The sequence below is a fragment of the Armigeres subalbatus genome, chromosome 3, assembly GCF_024139115.2.
Source record: "Armigeres subalbatus isolate Guangzhou_Male chromosome 3, GZ_Asu_2, whole genome shotgun sequence".
In the NCBI taxonomy this organism is placed as follows: Eukaryota; Metazoa; Arthropoda; class Insecta; order Diptera; family Culicidae; genus Armigeres; species Armigeres subalbatus.
In genome coordinates, this window is record NC_085141.1 from 253407422 (window position 1) to 253426314 (window position 18893).

Genomic DNA, 18893 nt, shown 5'->3' on the forward strand with positions numbered 1-18893 from the left:
ATTTGGTACAAGCATGCATAGGACAGCAGTTCATGCAATGGAAGGCGTAGCAACACTTTCAATTATTAATTGAAGAAATGCTAATAGAACACTAAGTTTAAAAGTACACCAAGCACCAGATGGAACGTAGAGCCAATAAAAAAGTACATTCTTTGTACATTCTTTCAACTTAATTTATCTAAATATATGTTTATCACATAACAATAAAATATATGAAATGTTGAACTCATATTGGTTTTGGATTTTCACAGCATTTGTTCAAAAGTCCTCCACTATGCAACGGCAACAGTGCGCAGCATAAGCATTACGAGCCCAGCATGGGAGGGTGGTGGTGGGCTGTGCAGAGCATCGCTGCGCGAGTAAGTCTCTCACCCCAGGTCGGCAGCTCTCACTCTCCGGCAACATATCCGCTCACCGATACCCAGATGTATACGTACACAGCATAAGACTAAGATGGCCGACTTTATTTGATCGAAAACAATCGCGAAGTGCGGACGCAAAGTCGAGTGCGATCCTCCACGGGCAAGACCTGACAGTAGAGAAAAACCACCCAAGTAGAGAGAACAGCCCGCACTAGAGCACCAATCCCGTTCACGGTCTCGAATCGTCAACTCGTCCAGCGCTCGAGTGCTCAAAGTGTCGTTTCACTGGTTATCGATTGTGGTCGCGGTATCACTGAATTGTCGAACTTGATCGAGTGATCGCGAGTGTGAAGTTCACTAGTAATTCTTCTTGAGTTTAGTGACAGAAAATAGCACAAATTTCGGTGATCACCGGAAATCGGATTTAGGCAAACAGTGTGATCAAGTTTGGTCATAAAATTTTGCTAACCGTAGAACCGTACTCACAAGTGCACAGTAAGGAAATACGCTATCAGTGCTATGGAAAACATCAGAAATAAGATGTCATGAAACATAAAAATTGTGGCGGAGTGTTTTTAGTGGCGTAAGATTTTCCTCGCCTGCCAGGTCAAAAGTCGACCTACAGCGGTTCTGCTAGCTAAAGTCAAAAGTGGCTCGTTCCTGGAAGAGTGCGGTGATCCGAGAAAGCAAAGTTGTAAATCCCGCACATGCTGATCCTCGTATGTTATTAGGAAAAACAAACCCAAGAGAAGTAGTGTGAAGTGAATTGTACGGCAATATAATAGGGCGAGAAGTCTTATTTTTTTCCTTTGAGAGTTTGTGCAGCATAGAGGGGAAGTGTCGGCTGGGAAGGCATCAAAACTAGAAATAGTGTCAACGCCGAAGTGTGTGGGAGTATCAGTTTTGTTTCTTTCGTCTTTTGCTGGTCCTTGTTGATCTATGCTTCTGCTTTTGCCTAGAGAAGTGGAATATGTAAAGCGATCCGATAGAAAAAATATGTTGCATGGGAATAGGAAAAATATCGTGAACGAAACGAGGGAAAAGATCGAAAATAACACAGTGCTCGGCTAGCTCGAGCTAGAAAACATGGAGCACATGATCGGGTCGAATACTTCATCAGTGAAATAGTCGAGAGTGTCACAATCGCAGGATAAAACAAAACCATCCGAGCATAGCCCCAGGTGAATGCCTGCAGGCCGAACAAGTTTGTGATAACGCGGCCCCCCTTCTTATCGGCAAACGAAATAAAAAAAATAAGTAAAAGAAAGGGCAAAAAGTGTTGTGGAGAGTTTTTAAAGTTTCGAGAGCTGCCGCGTTTCGACGGGAAAACAGTATGGTAGTGCCAACGATGGATAGCCTGCCACGAGTACCTGACACCCACGGGGACACCGTGGACGAGAAAGTGTTCTCCGACCTGTACATTAGGACTAGCTGGTTCGATGCGTCGATCGCGCTCGATCAAATCGAAAAGGTATGTGGCAATGTTTATGCTTGATTGGAGTTTGTTTGATTATCACGGGGAGGGGAACAGTGCTGAAATAGTAATTTGTGCTACTGGTTGCAAACAAGATGTTTTTTTCAGCCCCAGATGTCCGGATAACTCGGATTTGCAATGATTTTAATACAGAACTTTTGCTTAAAATTTCCCCCTGTTTCATAAAACGGATAAAATTGTAGGTTTTGTTCTATCAATTTGAAAATGAAAACCCACTTGTGTTGTCCCATTTTGATGTTGATTTGAGGTGGTTTTATTTTTTTCAAGAGCAAGTGCTCACTAGGAGGAAAAGTAGCTTGAGAATCTTCTAACTAGATCATGCAGTTTAAACAAGACCCATTATCAATCTATTATTTAGTGGAAATCGTAGCTGGGTTGCATTTATGCATGCAAATGTAGAGATGAAAATATATTAAATTAATTTTTGGTAATGTGTATTCACGGACCATGTTGAGTTCTGGAATATTTTTTTTTTAATTGCGACGGTGACGTTTTGAATCGTTGTTTCAACTTTCCTCGCTTCACACATTTCTATTTGCCCCGATGGGTTAAAAATGAGGGACAATTTGATACAAACAAAATAAAAAAAAAATCTTCTATTGATTTTTATAATCATTATGTTTATTCAGCATTGAATGATCTACTGTGAAAATATGACACTTTCAAACAATATTTTGAGACCTATTTTGTCAAAAAGTGAATTTGGCAAAGGAAAAAAACGACAGGGAGTGCTTTTGGTAAATGCCATCTTCCGGGAAAGATAGTCAGAAGATGCGTTTAGAGAAGTAGTTAATTGAAAAAATAATAATCAGAGAATTCGGTCATTTCCGGTTTGAATTACTGCATCTTTTCTGAAAAATCTAATAAATTAAAACATCATCGGATCTTTTTGAAAGTTTGCTTGAGTTTTTCATCATTCGATAGATTACCGTGAAACATGCAATCAGGTCATGTAAATATGGGACTGTTATGCGATTACTTCCAATATGGGACGCAAATGGCTTGGTATTTTTTTCACTCATGGGCATACAAAATCGCAATTTTACGATGTATGGAAGGGCAAAAAATATTTTAGTTACAAGATAAAGATTGTCGCTTCGGTTCCGTTTGCTCTGCTGTCCGAAACATGTTGGATACCAAACTGTCAAATCGTATGTATTTTTCCTTCATTGACATTTAGCACCCTATCCTCGCCAGCAAAAGATGTTCCGGGCAGCGATGACAGCGACAATCTTTATCTTGTAACTAAAATATCTTTTGGAAGACTATTCGGAAACCCACTTTTTCTTTAGGTCTTCCATCATTGGGATGTTATCCGTAGAGCCTGCTTCATAATAGCCTAGTATTTGGGGCCTTTGTTCCGGTGCGTTGGGGGGTTCATATCCTTGGGTACGAAAGTGATTCTTTTGGTTTTGTACCACTCCAGGACATCATTTGTATAGTGGCACGAAGCTAGATGACGTCAGAAGATCGTAAGGCCCTTATGTTGCTTCAACAGAAGAAGTAGCCGCTTCTGTAGTCCTGGTAGTCCCGAACGGCGCACTCTGTTTTCCACATGAGCAGATGTATTTTTTGACAAATTTTGAGAGATTCTGCTCCCTCCGGAACATCAAACATGTGTTGGGCAGTGAAGAACAGTAGCCCCCGGAAGCGGCCGGAAGTACGCCTTAACGTAACTATCGTCTCCCTTGATAAGACAATGAGGATTCGTCAGCATCTGGGTGCACACTTTCCGGGCACATGACTCTCCCACCAAATTTTGCCGTTCGCCACGATTCGGAGCCTTCTGCACTTTGTACATAATATGCAGTTCCTCCTGGTCCTTGACTCTTTGAGGAAAAGACATGGGCAGATTCAACTTATTGGCCACATCTCTTACCGAAGCATTGATATGCCGCTTAAACGCTTTCACGACACGCCATTCTGACCGCATTTCTCCTTCCGTTCGATGCTCAGGGACATGACAGCACAATTTCGAGTTGTTTTCCGATGACCCGGTGAGAGAGTTGAAGATTTTCCAGGTGCTTGCGCAAAATCAACTTGCGACGTTGCTTTTCGGGTTAAGAGCCTATAGGATACGTTTGCGTTGCGTTTGCATTAGCATTAGCATTGTTACGGTGAAATTCGTAGATTGGAAACTACTGATACTCATGTTTTACTTTTGAGATCCTTATCTAGAATGCTATCAGAAATCAAGAAGTGGAGTGGTCCTTGATTCCAGTCTTTAACAAAATTAACAAAAGCATGAGGATTACTACTCCTGGCCACGCCCATCTTCACCGTAACTAGGGAGAGGAAGGAAGTGTTGATGTGGTACTTACTTAACGAGAGGCCACCGACTTAGCGACACCCTCATAAGTAGCACGGAGTTGGATAATAAGGAAGGTATTCATTGGGTCAGGATTTGCCTGTAGCTGGCAATGTAACCGTGGTAGATCTTACCGGGACCCTATATATTGCGGATATTTTCAAAATTTTCCATTTTGCGGATTCAGCACAGTTCTTCGCAGCTATCAAAGTTTTACCGCAAGCTTGAAAATCTTCAATACACTGACACAAAAATCTGATATTTCTCGGGTTCTTATTCAAAAGGACGTATGTGATTTTGTAAACAAAGATTCAAACGTCGATTTGCCCAATCTGATGGCACTCCCACGCAAACCAACACCACCAACAGGTAGCCGAAGCCTCCCCCTATCTGTCTATGGTGATGGTTTGCGTGGGAAAAATCACATACGTCCTTTTGAATAAGTACCCGAGATTTGGCGTTGTCATCATAGAATGCCATGCCAAACAGCAGAGAAAAAGTATGTATTGGAAGTTTGAAAATTGGACCGGAAAAAGGAAAGTTTTCTCTGGAACAGCAATATTTGATTTCCATAAAGCCTATTAACTAAACGTTAGATCAATTGTTTTACACTCGTAAGGAAAAGCGAAATAAGGAACTAGTTGAGTTGAACTGATCAAAACAACAAACAGACAATTTTGGGGAGTAATATATTCTGGAATCTCGTTATTTGGTTGATTCTGTATGGTGAATAGTTTTCATTTTGGCGCAGTGTTGGACGTTGGAAAATGCCAATTCTATGTCATGAAACTAATTTGCTAATAACTTTTACCGCAAGTTTTATTTACAATTGTGTATTTTTCCTGTAGTCCTTGGGGGACCTTCCCTGGCCCTAGGAGGTATCTCGGACAAAAAAGCGTAGTGGCGGATGTGAAACAATTTCAATGAACACTTTTTGATAAATTTTTGATAATTTTTGATTTTGAAGCTTTGGCGATCAGTAGAGCAAAGAATTTTGGAAAAATCTATATAATAAAATTAAGTTGTGATTTCCTTCCTGACTATTTAACTCGCAAACGGGTTGACCGATTTGCAAGATTTTCTCCCTAATCGATTCGTTTTGGGATCCGCAAGGTTTGTATATACAAAAACTTGGCGAATAATAAAACAAACGCACGAAAATTGATGTAGAGTGCGGTGCTGCAAATAGTTCATTGTGAAATTTGCAACAACCGGGCAAAGCTGGGTTTCTTTTGCTAGTATAAAATAAAAAATATGCTTCTGAGTTTAAATCTAGAATATAAAGGTCCAGAACCTTCATTTGAGAGACATGAAGGACTTTGACTGAAAAGCTCAGTAGCTTTGTTGCAAGAGAATTGTAAGCCACCTTCTTGTGTCTTGAAAGACTCCTACCAAGCAGCTCGAAAATCTCTGTTCGAAAAACTCCAAAGCCTACTTTCAAGAGGCACGGAAGCCCCTTTTCAAGAGGCTAAGAAGCCTCTTTTCAAGAGGATTGGAAACCTCCTTTCAAGAGGATTGGAAACCTCCTTTCAAGAGGATTGGAAGCTTCCTTCCAAGAGGCTTTCAAGAGGCTCGGAAGCCTACTTTTAAGAAGCTAGGAATCCTCCTTTCAATAGGCTCCGAAGCCTCCTTTTTAAAGGCTCGGGAGCGTCATTTTTAAAGGCTCAGAAGCCTCCTTTCAAAAGACTCGGAGGCCTCCTTTCAAGAGGCTCGGAAGCCTCCTTTCAAGAGGCTCGGAAGCCTCCTTTCAAGAGGCTCGGAAGCCTCCTTTCAAGAGGCTCGGAAGCCTCCTTTCAAGAGGCTCGGAAGCCTCCTTTCAAGAGGCTCGGAAGCCTCCTTTCAAGAGGCCCGGAAGCCTCCTTTCAAGAGGCCTGGAAGCCTCCTTTCAAGAGGCCTGGAAGCCTCCTTTCAGAGGCTCAGAAGCCCTCCTTTCAAGAGGCCTGGAAGCCTCCTTTCAAGAGGCCTGGAAGCCTCCTTCAAGAGGCCCGGAAGCCTCCTTCAAGAGGCCCAGCCTCCTTTCAAGAGGCCTCAGCCTCCTTCAAGAGGCTCAAGCCTCCTTCAAGAGGCTCAGAGCCTCCTTCAAGAGGCCTGGAAGCCTCCTTCAAGAGGCCTGGAAGCCTCCTTCAAGAGGCTCAGAAGCCTCCTTCAAGAGGCCCAGCCTCCTTCAAGAGGCCCAGAAGCCTCCTTCAAGAGGCCTGAAGCCTCCTTCAAGAGGCTCAGAAGCCTCCTTCAAGAGGCCTGAAGCCTCCTTTCAAGAGGCTCAGAAGCCTCCTTTCAAAGGCTCAAGTCTCCTTTCAAGAGGCTCCAGAAGCCTCCTTTCAAGAGGCTCTGAAGCCTCCTTCAAGAGGCCTGGAAGCCTCCTTCAAGAGGCCTGGAAGCCTCCTTCAAGAGGCCTGGAAGCCTCCTTCAAGAGGCCTGGAAGCCTCCTTCAAGAGGCCTGGAAGCCTCCCTTTTAAGAGGCCTGAAGCCTCCTTCAAGAGGCCTCAAGCCTCCTTTCAAGAGGCCTGGAAGCCTCCTTCAAGAGGCCTGAAAGCCTTCTTCAAGAGGCTCAGGAAGCCTCCTTTCAAGAGGCCTCGAAGCCTTCTTCAAGAGGCCTCGAAGCCTTCTTTCAAGAGGCCTGGAAGCCTTCTTTCAAGAGGCCTGAAGCCTCCTTTCAAGAGGCCTGGAAGCCTCCTTTCAAGAGGCCTCGAAGCCTGCTTCAAGAGGCTCAAAGCCTCCTTCAAGAGGCTCGGAAGCCTCCTTTCAAGAGGCCTGAAGCCTCCTTTCAAGAGGCCTGGAAGCCTCCTTTCAAGAGGCTCGAAGCCCTCTTCAAGAGGCCTGGAAGCCTCCTTCAAGAGGCTCGAAGCCTCCTTTCAAGAGGCTCGGAAGCCTCCTTTCAAGAGGCTCGGAAGCCTCCTTTCAAGAGGGTTGGGAGCCTCCTTTAAAGAGGCTCGGAATCCTCCATTCAAGAGGCTCGGAATCCTCCTTTCCTCTTTTCTGGCTGCTACAGTTTACTAACCATACTTTTGTCCAAATGATCATTCGTAATAAAACAATTATCAGAAACTGTCATATGAGAAAAAAAAAAAGTTTTGTATAATAAATCAGTTCGACCCACACGCGACCGACGGCATCAGTTCTTACGATACAATCTTAGACTTGATAGTATTTAAATACCGCCGTCACCGGTAGACATATTTCCGAAATACTCAACCACTTTATGACTTTATCCAAGGGGCAACTAACTCTAAACTTTTGAAAGTATCTAAAAATACTAACAAATACTAGCGAAAAACTACCTCGTATCTACGGTAAATTGATCGAAGAGCCCTGGTTGGGAAAGCATGAAACACAACGCCACCCAGTCGATACAGTCCACCTAGTTTTATGCAACACATGATTTCAATCCCCTTTAAATTCTTTAAAAAAATCACTGAACAACTATTTCTATTACTATTACTTTTTGAGCAACTTTTGGAGCAAACATTTGGGTTTGATGGCATGAGAAACATAAAAAGCGGTTTGAAAGTTTTCTAGAACCTGTGGAAGGTAGAAATCAGGTGTTTCCTATACGGGGAAGCACTGTGTTTCATTAACAGTCCGACAAACGCCATAACAACCGTTTCATTGTTTGACGAAAATCGTGGATACTAGAAATATCACGAAATACTATTGCGGGACAATGAGTGATATTATTCCAAAGTTTAGAGTTACTTGCCCCTTGACTTTATCAATAGATTTGGTTCATATTAACGTTAAACATGTTTTAATCGAAATCAAATACTGTCGACTCTCTATATCCCGATGTTCTATATCTCGGTAGCTCTCCCTGTGTCGATGGTTTCCTCGGTCCCTTCAATCTACATACATTCAGGCATACTACATCTTGACAACCTCACTAGCTCGACATCTCTCAAGCTTGATGTGTTCTGTTCATATTTTGTTTTGGATTCACTCTCCTTTTGTCCACGACATACAAAAAACAAGGCAGGCTCATCAAGTATGTAAACATTTAGTTTGAATGTAAACATGACACGTCACTGCTATCATCGCAAGAGCTGGACCGAGACCAGCATGCGGTCTACGGTCGCAGCATGCTTACTTTTGTACTCCAACATGTGGCGATAAAATATGCGTCACATTCGAAGTGTCATTTTTCTAACGAGCCTACCTTGTTTTCTGTATACCGTGCTTTTGTCGATAATATGGACCTTCTATGTTCAATTTTGTTGGCTACTAGACCTTCTATGGAAATTATCAAACATATCAACAACAAGAAATGACATTTGTTTTATTGTCGTTTTTCACAGCAATGAGCCTTTTTTGATCTAGTACCCATTCAATTTTCCTTCTACTCCTTGATCTCTCTTTATCTCTATGGTACTTCTAATATCGGGATGTGGAGAGCTAGAGGCGACTGTAGTATTGAAGAGAATTGAGTAGCCAATTATTATATAATAAAATAATCAGAATTGGAATGAATGCATTAAAATAAGCTAATCTTCAATTAGGAAAATCTTTTGCCTTAACATAAATTGCAACAAACGGGTAAATTATTTTTTTTCAAGATCCTGAGGTCCGAACCTGGGTTCAACGAAATATCAAATTTTAATTCAAAACTAGTTTTCCCTAAAATATAAATTCAGCCCAAAACTACGGGGTGTTTTAGGTGATCGGACCGCCTAGCCCGATAAGCGGCACAAACATACTTGACCCATTTGCAGAGAAAAAAAAATGATCGTTTTGCTTCGCAGTAGGTCGGACCCATTGCAATGCCACACACAACGTTCAACATGTTTTCCGTTTCAGTTGTAGTTGTTGTTGTTGTTGTTGGCCCTCTAGGGGTTGATCGGAGCCAACCAGCTGAGGATGTCCGAGCAACGAACGGGGGAAAGGAAATTCCAAACCTTGCCCTGTTGGTTGCTTCCTGGAAACTGAACATTCCACATCAACCACCACTCAATCAGATGGAAGAAAAGTCACGTAATCGTGTTTGTTTGTGTTGAACCCCTTTTGCGGTTTGTCGAGACTGCCGCCTCAACCCATGAAGTAGTTTAGCAAAATGTCACAGTTTGAATACAACCCTGTAAAAAAAGCATTACATTATTGGTATGAATGAAACTGTTTCAAAGCACCTTGCGTTGTATTCATGAATGAGTTATTTTCCGATCGCTTGAATTAGGGCATTCTTCTTGGCTCAATCTTCAACAAAATGTTTCCATGTTAGGCTCAAATTTTACGTATTTTTTCAAATTTAGCGTTTGTATTTTACAATTTTTTTTTACAAAAACCACTCTAGGAAAAGTCTCAACAGTAAAGTTCCGAACGGGCTCTGAACTAGCATAGATGTAATGCCTGGAAGACACACAAGAAGATTAGAGATAACGTCAGTGAGTCTCGCTCGCTGACTTGCTATGTACTGATAATGCTATTCCATCGCGAATACAATGACATTTCGGCAGCACCCCGATGTCGGTCTATAAACGTGATCAGCGTAGAAATTACGCCGGCCTGGTCGAATGCCAGCCTGCGCAACATTTAGGACTTGACCACGCACCGTTGTTGGTGGACTGCCGCCACTTGCACTTAGCAACGAACATTTACCGAGAGCTATGGATCAAGGTGACGACGAATGGCAGCGCGATCGAGCGACGACGACGTCCAAGACGCAAACACACCCTGCGCAAACGATCGCTGCGTGTAGGCAAATGGTACCGCGATGGGTGATGGGTGCGGTTCCATTGAGGAAAGTGTCCGCTGGCTGATGGGGATTCGTTTGCGCCGCAGGCACGTCCGATTGTTTCCACTTTTGGCTGCGAAGCTTAATTGGACCTCCATCGAAGCTGGTGTAGCGGGCCCATTTCCGTCCGCGAGCGAAGGTAATGACGAAATTCGCAAGGGGTGGTGGTTGCTGGTCGGGATAGTGCGGTTCCCGGTATGCGGCTACTGTGTATTCATCGAATGATCGCCCCCGTGATAATAAAATTTGATCGCTCACTGCTCACTGCGTTTTATAAAATACCGAGCACTGAGGGAATGACTTTCGTTTAAAACTGAAGCGTACTGATCCATTATGATATACGCTCTTTCGATTTTGAAGGCGTGAAATGTCCCACACCGGGTGGTCTTCGACTGTGTTGTTTGGCACAATTGTTGTTGCTTTTCTCCGTGTGATAGCAAAGATTTTTCCATCCATGAATCAAGAACCTAATTCAGGTAGCCAACGGTGCATAGTAAAAACCTGTTTCTTCCTGCGTCCCTGCCATCATCACAATTCTACTTCAGTTAGCATTCAAACAAATCGCGAAATTTAACGATACGATCGTTTAACGATGGATCGTTAATCGTGTTGCCTTTCTCGGTACAGCAAAGTTAAACGGAAAGGCTATGATTTCACAATAAGAACACAAAAAATATAGAAGGATGAAAATCTTATATATTTTTGATTAAGTTAGACAATTTAAATTATGACTTCAAAAATATATGGGCGCGTAATCGCTCAATATTATCCACAACATTATATTACATGATTTTTTTTATCAAGTAGTTATTGTATCAATCAAAATGCAAAAAAACATATGAGAAAGACAGTACCAAGTGGATGAATCAGAGGTTTTGCACCACAATTTCGACATTGAAAATTCACGTACCGTTTTGGTTTTTTGTTTTGTCTGTAGAAGACGAAAATGAGCCATAATTCGCTCCAAGCTTAGAATGGTGTCAATTTACACGACAACTTTTTCGGAAATTTGGAAGTCGAGGCAGCCTGTTGCTAAAAATTACGTTAATGATGATAATGAATAAGGTTTTGCTATGAGGCTCGACAAATACCCACGACAAAAAAGTGCTATCTATTGGACATGAATCATATTGAACTTACATGATATTATCTGGAGGATGCGCTTTAGATTTCCTCTGTCATCTTATCTTAGCTTCTTTCATCATGCTGGTCAAATAAGGTCCTATCAAATATTCGGGAACGCTTGAACCTTCAGATAAATGCTGTAGAATAATATCATCGCAAACGAACAGTGATGCCGCTAGTGCTTATTTTTTAGGCTAGCGGCAGATAATACCTATAGAAAACTGCTGAACATTTGAAAAGGGCGTAACAGCCAAAATTTATCTTCTGATCTTTCGTCTACTTATATTGCTATATATGTAAATGAAGAATCAGAAGGAATAAATTTTGGCTGTTACGCCCTTTTCAAATGTTGGTCTAGGAATGACGACAAACCTGGTTGTCATAACAAATCTGCTACTTTTTCCAAAAGGGATGTGTTTTCACAAAAATGATAGCAAAAGTTTTTCAGGAAAACTTAGTCGGAGGCACCAAGTTCGCAATTTCTTTACTTTTGGAGATTTGTTACATTTTATGTCGACAATCCAAAATGTTTTTTTTTAATTCCGACTCAACATTTCTTGCATGTTTAAAGAAGTTCTAGATAATATGAAAATACGCCGTTTGATAATAATTGCGATTTGAAAACTTGAAAAATAAAAAAGTTATAAAAGCTTTTTATTTACTTTTTTTAGTCATATTTTATATAGGCCAATACTAGGGTGGCTCAAAAAACACTTTTTCAATTTTTTTGACGGGCTCTTATTCGGTTCTATTTGATGCCTTGATGCTCTGGACGAAATTTCAGCTAAATCGGTCAACGTTTGGGCGGTGCTAAACTCGTTGGAAGTTTATGTGGAAAAATGTATGCAGAAACATCCAAAAACAGTGATTTGCAGTTGGACGGCACAATTTACGATCAAGAACCATGATACTCATTCAGTTCTTGAAGAATTAAATACAGAATGTTATGCTAAAAACCGCCCTATTTAAAAAAAAAAAAAGTCTCATGAGGAGTGTTCTTTGCCAAAAAAATATATATTTAAATACTAGCCGACCCGACGAGCTTAGTTTCGCCTAAAATTTATTTATTCTCTGATTAATTCTCGATTTATGAATAAATTAATCGCTGCATACAAATTTTACCGCCGATCGGTTCAGCAGTTTCGGAGTCTATAAAGTTCAGACAGACAAATTCATTTTGATGTATATAGATTATATTTTTATTATCCCCGCTCTTCCCTTGACCTTTCGGAGACCAGTAGGGCATAATTTTAATTAAATATTTGTATCGGCCCAAATGTAACTTGACAACTGCCTATTTGTAAGCAAATGTAAGGTTTGTTTACCTAGTCCAAAATTATTTCCTACTATACAAAGCAGAAATCAACCAACCGCATTTTGTGATTGACCCTGTGAAACTTGAAATAGGCCTCGACCTTAGACCATGTTGCTTTTGATCGTAACTTGATGAAAATGGCAGAATATTATAAAACTTTAATTTTTGCACAGAAATTTAGTCACTAGGAGTTGATGGACCAATACACCATGCGTCTCCATATGCTCGTATGCTCATATGATGGAGTTTTGTAATCTTTATCACGGTGTTTTTTTTTTCCTTTTCTTAAGCTTATCATAAGCATCCCTCCTTAGCCGTGCGGTAAGACGCGCGGCTACAAAGCAAGACCATGCTGAGGGTGGCTGGGTTCGATTCCCGGTGCCGGTCTAGACAATTTTCGGATTGGAAATTGTCTCGACATCCCTGGGCATAAAGTATCATCGTGCTAGCCTCATGATATACGAATGCAAAAATGGTAACCTGGCTTAGAAACCTCGCAGTTAATAACTGTGGAAGTGCTTAATGAACACTAAGCTTGCGAGGCGGCTCTGTCCCAGTGTGGGGATGTAATGCCAATAAGAAGAAGAAGAAGAAGAAGCTTATCATTATATACGATGAACATGCTTGAAGCTTGTTGGCATAATACGAAATAATCTCCAAAAGAAATAAAATTACGAACTTGGTGACATCCATAAAGTTTTTCAGGATAACTTTTGCTACAACTTTTGTTGAGACACAAACCTTGTATGTTGTAAAGGGGAAAAGTCGAAGGTTATTTGGCCGAATAGGTCATTTGAAGGATAAATCAGTTTGCCAAAAATGTCGTTTGGCCGAAATAGTCCTTTAGCAGAAGGGGTCATATGGCCGAACACATCATATGGTTGAACACGTCATATGGCCGAAAATGTCGTTTGGTCGAACAGATCATTTGACCGAAAACGAGATTTTGCCTAAATGAGAAGTGACAAATGAGGTCAAATGAAACAAAGACTTCTCACAGTGAGAATTGGAAGTGAGAAATAAAGAGTGAGAAGGAAGAAGTGAGATACGTCACTTTCCATTTCTCACTTCGAAAAGTGAAAAATGATAAGTAATAAAAAATGAGTAAGAAAAGAGACGACTAACTTCTCACTTCTTACTTTTCACAGTGAGAAGTAAGAAATGTTGAAGCAGAAGCAAAAAGTGAGACGTCTCACTTCTCATTCAATATTTCTCACTTTTTATGAATAAAAAGTAAGAAATGAAACGATCGGGCTTGGTAGTCATATGGCTACTGCTTCTGCCTCATACGCAGGAGGTCGTGGGTACAATCCCAGGTCCGTTCCATTATCCTACTTTGTATCTTTCTCTATATTTCTCATGTTCTAGCAATCGCTAGAACTGGAAATGGACTTCCATACCGTTTCCATTACTATTCCTATACCTTCAACTTCAGTATTCTAACAGTATTCTGCTAGAATTGGAAATGAACTTATAGAGCTCGTTTCCTACATCCAATAAGAAATTCCATAAATTGCCTTCTACTATCTATCCCATTGGCAGCTCGTTAACCAAGACGGACCTCTGCCTCTCGAACCTAACACAAAAATTCCAACAAATTCCGCATGAACTCGTGGCAAGTGCAGAGGTATATTCGGCTTGCAGTGGGCGAGTGATTGCATCATCATTTCCTCCCCCTTCCCTACATTGACTTGCATTCTGACGTGGCAGGCGCCAATGTGACCTAACAAATGAGATCACCTGACTTGTACATTGAAGATGTGTGCTAGTCCCAAGCAAACATATGTTGGTTCCCTGTGCAAGAACAGCTGATCTGGTCATGATGGAGTAGCAACTACGAGCAGTCAATCAAGCTCAAGCTCAAGCTCAAGCTCAATAAAAAGTAAGAAATGAAACGTCTCACTTCTCACATTTAACTGCAAAAAGTAGAAAATGATGGGAGATGAGCGAGACGACTCACTCCAGTTTACAGCATACCAGAAAATCTCGGCTCTATCCAGACGAAAGCCAAAGAAATATTTAAAAACAATTTTTTTTTAAACTCTGAGGTTCATTAAGATGTGGCTTTGGACGTAACGGAGCTAATTATTTTCTTCACAGAATGTAAAACAGAATTAGTTTTTTTTTCTGTTTTCGAAGAAGTTTTTAGAAGAGGTTGGAAATTGGAAGTCGCGTCCGGGTCTCATAGACATTATTAACATTAATAATGTCAAGTTCTTATATCGCTGAAAAAAGAAAAAAATGAATGAACGGAACAAAATTAATCAAATCTAAAAGGAAAGTATTGAACGCCCTTTTTCAGAAAGGTTTGACATTGATAGTAATCGAACAGATAGTTTACGTTTAATAACTGGATACTAAATAGTTACAAACCATGTTCAAGAAGAATAGACTTGCAGACAATGTAAATATTGAATAATAAACGCTACAATTGTGCAATATGAATGTCTGTTTAAAACGAACAGCTCGTTGATTAGATAACCATATTTAAAATTCTGTTTAACTTACTTATTTATATATCTTTACTTCTCACATCTTATCTCTCGCTTGAAGCGTCTCACTTTTAACCTCTCGCATCTTATTTCTATCTTCTCATTATTCAATTTTCATATTTCGCTCAAACCGTCTCACTTGTTATATCATATTTCTAAAAAGCCAGGCATAATGGATACGTCAGCGTAGGTTTGGACAATTTTTCAACAAGATTTTTTTTTTAAATCGTACAGAATCGTATCCATGGTGCGGGGCTCTTCACTGCTCAGTACTCGCGTTTCGCAACTCATTTTTTTCATCATATTTCTATCAGCTCTTTTTTTTCCTATTCGGGCGTCCCAGTTATTAGATATATTGTAGCATTACACGTATCCTTAGTGAACATTGTACAAGTGCATGTCGAGTTACTCCATTACTATTGAAAAGCAATGCAGTATCCTTTTCGATACAGTTCTTGTTTTGTGTATGTGTATCATAACAAGGCCATGCTATTAGGGACCCTCAAAGAGAGCAATCCCACTGGTGACGCGCCCCTCATCAATAGGAAAACAGTCCTTTATTGAGAAAACAGAACAGTAATACTGTTGTTTGGCCATGTATCGGAGAATATCACCAGTAAAACGCTGAAAACCCGGGATTAGGCTCTATCTTATCCATTCTTCTATCAGCTCACTTCACACTTATCTTTTTTCACTTTTCTCACTTCCCATTCCTTATTTCCAACTCTTAACTTCTCATTTCTCACTTCTCAATTCTCATATTAAGCGTCTTACTTCTTAATATTCACTTCTTTTATCTTATTTCTTCACCTCTCACTTCTAACTTCTCGTTTCTCTCAATTCTCATTTCCCACAGTTAAGTTAGTGGTTCTCATTTCTCATATCTTCTTCTTGTTCACTGGCTCTACATTCCAACTGGAATTTGGCCTGCTTTCAATTCCCAATTTTCAGTTTGTATTTCTCACTTTACACTTCTATCTATCTGAAAAAAAATATCACGTCCCACGTCACACTTCTCATTCTTTACTTCTCACTTAGCACTTCTTATTTATCCTTTCCCACTTCTCGCTTTTTACTCCTGAGTTGTCACATGTCACTTCTTGAACTACGCCTCACTTCTAACTTTTGTTTTTGATGTCTCACTTCTGACACATCCATTCTTACATTTCTCCCATCTCGCTTCATGCCACTTCTTGCTTCTTGCTTCACTATTCATTTCAGTTTTCTGATTTATCCTTTAATGCGGCTTACATATCGTATCTCAGTATTCATTTCTGGCTTCTAACTTATCACCTCCCACTTATTACTGATCACTTCTTTATTATAACTTCTCAATTACCACTTTTCACTTTTCATTTATCTTTTGTCACTTTTTATCACTCATTCTTACTTGCCACTTCTTACATCTGCCTCCTGATGTCCCAATTTTCCACTATTTTTTAATTCTAAATAGTCTTTAAACATTTCTCACCTCCCAACGCTCATAACTTCTCACTTATCACGTTTATTTTCTCACTTTTTACCTTCCAGTTTTCGTTATTTATATTAGAAGGAATAAGAAGCAGAGAGGTGAAAGTGACATTTTAGTCAAATTTGAGTTGACTATAGCAAATAAAGCTTTGGTTTTATAGCTTTGCGGCATTATGAAAAAATGTGAAAATTCACAGAAAATCTGTAATTTTTTGCATGGATTACGATTTGCATGGAACGAAAAAATAAACTCATTTTTCAAAACTAAGTTTTTGTCACTTATATATACCCCTTTGCCTTTGAACCCCTCATTTAATAACGCGTTTTAGCCTACATGGAAAGTTTAGATTGAAATGTGTGTTTTGTTTCGGCAGCCATTCCTTGGTGAGTTTTGAAGACAGTTTTGAACCATTATTGTCTTGAACAAATTGGAAATCAGATCCGTTGCCCAGTTTTACGTCGTTTGCTTTTAAATTATTCTTTAGAATGACTACCAAATAAATTAAATAACCCATAGTAGAACCATGCCAGGTTTCCGGTGTTGTTCACACGAGAAGTAGACTCAATCATAACATTACATTTTTTTGTGTATGCAAATCAGTATTTGATTTGCGCCATTCCTTAATCAGTCTGTCCGGCTCCGACCCGGGAGTGTTAAACTTGCTTTGGCCCGTGAAAAAGGCGTTTCGTCGGAAAAGGTTTTACTTAAACGCGTTATGTTGAAAGTTCTTCGACGCTTTTTCATGTTTACGACAAATATAAACGACTTCTTCACTTAATGTAACCAAACGATATCCTTTAACATGAACAACGTTCCGAACTGTTTGCGGACTGACCTTGATGTTCGCAAACTGTGCCAAGCTGGTAGAAAGTTAAGAGCCACTAGCTTTAGCATTTTGTTCAATTTCTCTGCGCGTAACACGACCGCAACGGTCTAAGCTTCGGCTTACAGGCTTTTTCGAAAGCAGCTTCAAAAGATCTTGTTTTTTTTTTAATGAAAGTTTTGTATCACATATTGGTTCGACGATAGGAACCGATTTACTATGCCGGCTATTTCGGTCAAGTTTGAGCCGTTAGTCTTTAGCTCAATGATCATTTTTTGTATTTATTTTGAGAATTTGCTACGTAAAACACCCTAAAACGCTAAAGTGTTTGTACCGTTTTGACTCAAATTCTAAACACTCGCTTTTGAATGGCGATATTGACTGTCCAGAGCCGACTATGAATGTGTCTGATGGAGTGAACTGATAATTGAAGAAATGTGGACTTCACCAAAAATTCTCGATTATTTTACACTCTGCCGCGTAGAAACATTAAACTGCTTTTTGATACATACCTACATCAAGCTCTGACGTACTAAAAAGGCCTATTTAGACATCGGATACATCAAAGATGCAGAAAATCTAGTATTTTTTGAAGTGATTGCTAGTATGTTCCCAAGCTGTGGGTCGCAAAAGACAAATCTTGATTCATACCTTTGGCACTGTTTTGGCCTATACCAGCTTTTCAAATAAGGATCTAAGTAATGATTGGATGATTAGAGAACAACGAATATTATGATGTCAATGGCCTACTTTTGTTATACGATAGTTGGGAAAATAAAATAAAGTCCAATAAAATCTAATTAAACCCAAATCCAATCCAAAACAATTCCAAATCAAATTGAAATTTAATTCAAATCCAACCTGAATCGTATCTAATCTAAATCAAATCCAAATACAATTTAAATCCAGCCTACATCCAATTCAAATCCAATCCAAATCTAATTCATATCCAAATCCAATTCAAGTTCAATCCAAATCCAAACCAATCCAAAACAAATTCAAATGTAATTAAAATCCAATTCCAATCCACATTCAAATTCAATTCCAATCCAAATCTTATTAAAATCCAATCCAAATCCAATTTAAATTCCATTCAAATCTAATCCAAATCTAATTCAATTCCAATCCTAAGCCAAATCCAATTCAAATCCAATCTAAATCAATTCCAATTCAAATAAAAATCTAAAGCAAATTCAATACCAATTCCAAAACAATTCCAAATTAAATCAAAATTTAATTCAAGTCAAACCCAAATCAAATCCAAATACGATCCAAATCCAACCTACATCCAACTCAAATCCAATCCAAATCTAATTAATATCCAAATCCAATTCAAATTCAATCCAAATCTAAGACAATCCAAAACAAATTCAAATGTAAATAAAATGCAATTCCAATCTAATTCCAATTCAAATTCAATCCAAATCCTATTCAAATCAAATCAAAATCTAATTCAACTTCAATTCCAATCCAAATCTTATTAAAATCCAATCCAAATCCAATTCAAATTCCATTCAAATCTAATTCAATTCCAATCCTAATCCAAATCCAATTCAAATCCAATCTAAATCAATTCCAATTCAAATAAAAATCTAAAGCAAATTCAATATCAATTCCAAATCCAATTCAAAACAATTCCAAATCAAATCAAAATTTAATTCAAATCAAACCCAAATCAAATCCAAATACGATCCAAATCCAACATACATCCAATTTAAATCCAATCCAAATCTAATTCATATCCAAATCCAATTCAAATTCAATCCAAATCTAAGACAATCCA

The 18893-nt window shown here is 39.5% G+C and overlaps 1 protein-coding gene across 1 annotated transcript in view; it reads left to right on the forward strand.

Annotated features, from left to right (window-relative positions):
• Positions 1-453: 453 nt before the first annotated feature.
• The window catches only part of LOC134223630 (protein patched), a 102307-nt gene continuing 83867 nt past the window's right edge, over positions 454-18893 (forward strand). Inside the window, exon 1 of the mRNA XM_062702819.1 lies at positions 454-1833. Coding sequence (XP_062558803.1) covers positions 1696-1833 — 138 coding nt within the window. The 5' untranslated portion in view covers positions 454-1695. The remainder of the gene's footprint in view (positions 1834-18893) is intronic.